Source organism: Furipterus horrens, unplaced genomic scaffold (genome assembly GCF_987537825.1).
Source record: "Furipterus horrens unplaced genomic scaffold, mFurHor1.1.pri manual_scaffold_8, whole genome shotgun sequence".
In the NCBI taxonomy this organism is placed as follows: Eukaryota; Metazoa; Chordata; class Mammalia; order Chiroptera; family Furipteridae; genus Furipterus; species Furipterus horrens.
Window position 1 is genome coordinate 101479969 of NW_028327178.1, and position 6265 is coordinate 101486233.

The 6265-nt window shown below is 52.3% G+C and overlaps 1 protein-coding gene across 8 annotated transcripts in view; it reads right to left on the reverse strand.

Moving 5' to 3' along the window:
• ZMYND8 (zinc finger MYND-type containing 8) overlaps positions 1–1154 on the reverse strand; it is a 108532-nt gene extending 107378 nt beyond the window's left edge. For 7 of the 8 annotated variants that reach the window (XM_090286512.1, XM_090286528.1, XM_090286523.1 and 4 more), the window contains exons 1-2: positions 1091–1154; positions 176–409 (exon numbers count right to left, since the gene is read on the reverse strand). In XM_090286512.1, coding sequence (XP_090142638.1) covers positions 176–189 — 14 coding nt within the window. In that variant the 5' untranslated portion in view covers positions 190–409; positions 1091–1154. Of the gene's footprint in view, positions 1–175; positions 410–485; positions 595–1090 lie in introns of those variants that run through there. The other variant, XM_090286513.1, reaches the window with a different exon arrangement.
• Positions 1155–6265: the final 5111 nt, after the last annotated feature.

Sequence of the window (6265 nt, forward strand, 5' to 3'; positions counted from 1 at the left end):
GCAAAAAAAAAAAAAAAAAAAAAAAAAAAAAATGCTCTCTAAACAGTTCCAAGTTAACCTAAGTGCTGTGGGGGTGAGTGTGGCACGGCCAGCCACGGAGAGATCACACTGCTCGCCCACAGTGCGGATGTCTCGGAGGGAGGGGGAGAAAAGATGGTTAAAAAGTCGAGCTTACCTCTGTGGATGCATTGTTAACACTGTGTAATGTCAATACTTATAAAACATGGAGGACAGGCTCCTAGTTCTCACAGAAAAAGGGTTTGGCACTTCGGCTTGATGATCTGGCCGCCTAATAAGAGCTCCGCCCCGATTGGCTGGCCCGGCGGCGCGGAGTGTAAGGCGGCCGCGGATTGGCTGAAACACTTCCTGAGCGATTATCTTTGTGAGGCTCGGGTGAGCAAGAGCCATCCTGTGCATAGAAAGAGACAGGCTAAGCTAGGCCTTTTGCAGCGAGCAAAACTTGGGAAAAGGGCCCCCGCACGCACCTCTCCTGCACCCTGGCTGGGCTTCCCAGCTCAGGCAAACCGGCGCAGCCAGCCTGACCTGCTCCAGCCGAGCCTGAGGCCTGGGTGCCCCTGGGAAGAGAGTTTTGGGGGTGAGCTTTAAGGGCTCACCCTCACCTGCCCCCCACAGAAGCGGCTCACTTTGGGTGGGGGGTGGGGGGAACCTCTGGTCTTTTCTAGAACAATCCAGCAGAAGGGTTCCCCCAAGGGAGAGGCGAGTGAAGCTGAGGAGTGGGGAGCCCCAGGAAAGAAGCCAAGGAGGCAGGAGAAAGGGACTGGAGGCAGGCCTCTGTGGAGCTGGGGGCAGACAGGCAGGACAAGCTAACCCCAAAAAATAGCTGCAGAGCAGCTGTGGCTTCTCCAACTACGACTGAGGATTGGGGCTGCTGAGGGGAGGAGGGGAACAGAATGGTCAAGTTTGCATAGTCATTGTCAAAACGCCTGCTGGAAAAGCAGGCCACAGAGCCATTCCCCCCAGCAGAGGGCCCATCCTCGCGCCCCCCTCGACCGGCGCTCCAAGGAGAAACCCAACCGGGCTCCTGCCCCCCTGCCAGGATGCCAAGGGGCGGCCCCCTCTCCGTCCTTACCCTAAGAAAAGCCCAATGCGCTCCTAGCAGGCCACATGCCTAGCTCTACAAACTTCCCTTCCCCTCCCGGCCCCCTCCCCCGCGGCTGAGGCCTGCTAAACCTGTCAGTTAAACAAAAATCTGACTTCCGTCTGAGCCTGCGATGCCTTCAGCTTCCTGCCTATTAACCCTCTCTCGGACTCGGGGCCTGGCTGGGAAAGACTAGGCCCTGGGATCACAGAAAAGGCCTATGGAAAAATACCAGCTGCAGCGTCCCCGGCAGATGCAGAGAGAGAGAGAGAAAGAGAGAGAGAGCCGCTGTCTCTCGCCTTCGCTTCCCAAGGAGGCGGGTACCTTCTGAATCCAGGGCACAGGCAGTGCCTCTCGGTCTGAGGAGCCATTTAAATCCAGAGGGAGAAAGAAAGATGTCAACCTCGGGAGGGAACAAGAACCCCCATTATTAGTCAGGCCTACACCCACTGCTTAGCCCTTCCTGCCACAATTACCCCTGTATGTATGTTCTTGGGGAGCTGGGCCCTTGGTGGGCAGACAAATCCCATGAGCTTTATAAGGATTCTTGCTCAAATTTATTTCCACAGAGAACGGCTTCTTTCCCTTAAGGCAGATGGAACAGCTATTCCACGCACAGCCCTGTGCTTGGCAGCGCCCCCCCCAACTCTGGCACTGCTCCCCAGTAAAATATTAACTAGTTTTTCAGAGCTGCTCATAATTGCACCCAGTTCTGTGGTATTAGGTGGTCTTTGCCTATTCGCTCCCCAAAACTGCTTTTGTAGTTGGTCTGTACCCTGAGAAGAAAACGCAAATCCAAAAGGATCCCCAAATGTCCATGCTTGCTCTCCTTTGTTTCTTAGTTTTGTTTTAAAGACAAGGTGCTTCATTAACAAGATTTTCTTTTTTAAACACCACCACAGAAACTAAATAAACACCATTCTGTAGAGGCTGGCGAAAGCTTTTAGAGGGGAGGCAGCCATATGCCAGGAGGTAAAACTATGACCCAATAAAGTGTCCGGAGCCTCCTCCTCCTCCTAGAAGCAGGACTCTTGGGCTTTCTTGTCCCACACCATTGGTTCCCACAAAGAAAACGGAGTGGCGATGGCCCGCTCTCCCTGCCCCCTGCCCCCCCACATGGACAACAGATGCCCACCGCGTGTACATGAATTCCTCCTGCCGGGAAACCTTCTATCAAACAGGAGCAAGCCAGGAATCCACACACGCTGTACTGCAGGGGCAGGGCCCCAGGCTTTGTGACAAGGGAGGGGATGTTGGTGCTGTTGTCATTGTACTTTAGGCTAAAGAGGCCAAGATGCAGGGAGGGACGCCTCCACCTCCACAGGGCCAGCACTCAGGACAGGGGCCTGGACCTCGCCAGACGGGAAGGGCCTCCTCTTCCTGGGAGTGGAAGCTCAGACAGAGACCAAGTGGGGGGCAAGAGTCAGAGGCCAGGGCTAATCAGACTGTGCTTCCTCCACTACCATCCCATGGGGGATACTGTTTGTCTCTGCGGGCACAGCCTTTGCAGTGGGGGGAGGAGGGACAAGCAAATGTGACTGTGAGTTTGTGATGGATCTTGTGTGAAGCTAATTTCATGACCCAATGAGGAAATGAAATATGTCCCTGGTGCCGCGTGGTGGATTTTAACCCGGGATTAAAGCTTGTTGCATAAGCAGCTGCAGCATCCTCCCCCCCCCCCTTTCTCTCTGATCACTTGATCACTTTAAATGTTTTCTGGGGCAAAGAGCAGGAAGCTGCAGGCTGATTCTGGCAGCTTGGCTCTGTTTGAGGAATGCTGTCGGGATTCGGGTAGGTTTGAGGTTATCTGGAAGAGCATTTGCACTGGGGACAGAGACAAAGGTACGGTGGCAGTTTGAATCCTGGGACAGAGATAGATAGAACAGGAAGCCCCGGGCAGGCCCACCAAGGGCCACTCCTGGGCTTGATGGAATGTGGCTGATAAGAATGTTGCTGGTCTGAATCTAGAGATCATTCAGAGGCCCTTCTCAAACCCTCCCTGCACAGAGTGGTCCCAGCAGCGGCCAAATGCTCACCGTGGGCCGGGGTACTGGGCTTTAACTGGCTGACTTCAGGAGGTAGGGAGCATTGTTACAGACATGGAACTGAGCCCGAAGAGGTGAAGGGAGCTGCCCAAGGTTACAGAGCTGGCAAGTGCTAGAGCTCAGACTACCAACCCAGTTATGACTCCATATCCGCTAAACCCTGTACCTTCACTTGGCTCTAAAGAAAGAAACAAAAAAGAGGTGTGTTTTCTTTAGGAGGTCAACTCCTTTGACAATGAGTTTTAAGTCCCGAATGATGGCACTGGAAGAATTTTAGATCAGACTCAGCCAAGGCCCTGAGAAACCTCTTCTGCCTACAAACCTTCAGCAAGATGTCAAGGGGATTACTTTGCCATCTCTAAAACCAGGCTTTCCTATTCCTCGAAATCAGGGGTTCTCAGGGGTGGTTTTGCCCCCAGGGGATATGTGGGGACTGTCTGTAGATTTGGGGGTTGTCGCAGCTCAGAGGAAATGTGGTACTAGCATCTCGTTGGTGGAGACCAGGGATGCTGCTAAACATCCTACGGTGCCCAGGACAGTCCCCACAACAAGGAATTATGTAACCTAACCATCCCATTATGCCGAGGTAGGGAATCCTTCGCTTAAATGAGAAGGAAGGAAAAAAAAAAAAAATCCAACCATTGTGCCTCTGGATAGAAAAGCCAGCACAGGCCTAAACAAGCAGGTTCCGTGGTAGTATTAATAAGCAATGAGCTAATAAAAATAGATTAAGCCTGTCTCTCTTAATATTCCCAGGGGACAGAGAGAATCGGGGGGACAAAATCAGGCAGCAGGAAGCCAGGCAGGGTCTCAGTGATAAAGCTGGTCTCCAAGGAGAGGAAGAGCTGGCCCCAGCTCCCTTCCCCGGGCACCCTAACTACAGAGGCCCAGCCTCCCTGAAATGGCTCTGCACTCCCGCTGGCCCACAGCCAGGCAAGCAGCAGGAGGAGCAGCCTCGGCAAGCTGCGTCCCGAGATAGCCTGTTGGGCCGCCTATGAAAATAAGCACACTTGGAGTTATCGGCCTCAAGCTAGCAGCAGGCCTTTCGGTCCGTTATGCAAAACGACGGGATTGAGGCAGGGAAGTGTTTTAAATATTTTGTTTTGTTTTGTTCCTTTTTGGCCAATCAGAACCGAGGCCACTGCAGGCACCGGTGACTGAAGCGCTCACCTTCAGAACGGGGAGTCATGTTACAGCCACAAAGAGGCAATGAGGACTCCCCACCTTGAAGAAGAGGTGTCCCCAGGAAGGTTTTTGTTGTTTTCACTTCTTTCTAGGAGGGACTGGGAGGATTAGGCAAATGCAGGGAGAAGGGAAGGGCAAGGGGGGGGATAGTAATAGACTAGGAGGCAGATGGCCGCAGTGTGTGGGGGCGGGGGTGGGGGGAGGAGGATGTAAGCGATGCAGAAACAAAATGAAAATCAAAGATGATTCAGACTTCCACTTTCCTGCTCTTTTATTCCTTAGCAGTTACTATGGAAAGAAGAGCAAACATTTAGTCACTCTGTTTCTCTCTCCCACTAGACCAGGGGCAATGTCTGGAGACATTTCTAGTTGTCACATATCTGGAGGAAGGGTGTGCTACTGGTACCCAGAGGGTAGACCAAGGATGCTGCTAAACACCCAAAATGCAAAGGACGCCCCAGCACCACCCACAACAAAGAACTAGTCAGCACCAAATGTCACTACCGCCAAGGCTGAAAAAACACTGAACTAGACTGAGAGCTTCAACAAGGCAAAGACCTTGTCTGAATTCTTCCCCATTGTGCTCTCAGCCTCTAACGTGCCCCACATGTACCAGAGCTTAGTAACACCTCATCCCCCACACCTGGGCGGTTGCGGCAGGCTCCTGCTTCCGCCCTTGTAAATGCTGGTGCGCGTGCACGCTACAGAAACACACACAGACGCAGCCAGTGAGCCTTTAAAAACAAGTCAGATCGTCTCCCTCCTCCGCACAAAGTCCATCAATAATAGCTCCCACCTCACTCAGAGTAAAAGCCCGAGTGCTCCTGGGACTCGCTCCCCTGCGGCTGCTCTGATCATCCTGTCTGTTCTTTCTGCCCCCTAACTCGGCTTCCTCCCCTCCCTCGCCTAGGCCTTACCCCCTGATCTTGCCTCCCTGCCCCTCCTCCCGGCGGCCGATCTCCCCACTCTCCCAAACCACCTAACAGTAAACCACTTCCCACCTCCAGCCTCACGGGTCTGCATCTTCCTTCCTGCCTTCTCACCTACTTCAGAAGGATTCCCCAGGCCCACGCGCCTTCTCCTCCCTGCTCCCTCTATCAGATGCCTTCCTGCCTCGGCCCTGGCACACACCTGTCACCTTTTCCCTTCCCCACATCAAGTGGCAGCACTGGGCTGTGGTTGAGAGTGTGGCCTCAGACCGCCTGGGTGTGAATCCGGCCACCCCACCTGCCAGCTGGGCAGTCTTGCTTGAGGTACAAAATGCTCTATGCCTTGATTTTCTCATATGTACAATGGGAGCCATGGTAACACCTACCTGGAAACATTGGCTGCACCGGTCCTATCAAGAACACAGCACAGTCAGCACTTTACTTAGTTGCTGTTGTTACTTCCCTCTCCGCTTACTCTTAAAAAAGGTATTTTTTTCTTAATGCTTCCAGCTCAGTTTGCTTCCTCTTTCACCCTCCAACTTTGCAAAGGAGGAAACTGATAAATGCTAATAGCTAACACGTTCCAAGCACTGTGTCAAGTACCGTTCTAAGCAATTTACATGAACTAACCCATTTACCTTCCCAACTCTATGAGGCGGGCATCATCATCAATCCCATTTCCCAGATGAGCAAACTGAGGAAGGAACTATTAATAGTCCCACCCTAAGCAAACATCTTGTCCCGTCTCCTCTGCCTTCAATCTCACCCACACCTTAATGCCTTTCAATGACCTATTTACTCGGAAGTCACCATGCCATCAATAAGAGACGGATTACATAAACACTATCCCACCACATAACAGACTACCATGCAACTGTGAAAAAAAGAATCTGGGGACTCTTACATACTGATGTGGAACAAGCTCTAAGGCCTATCGTTGAGTTAATTAAAAAAAGAACAGTATGTGGAATACAATGCCATTCTTAAAAATAGGCACACCTCGTATG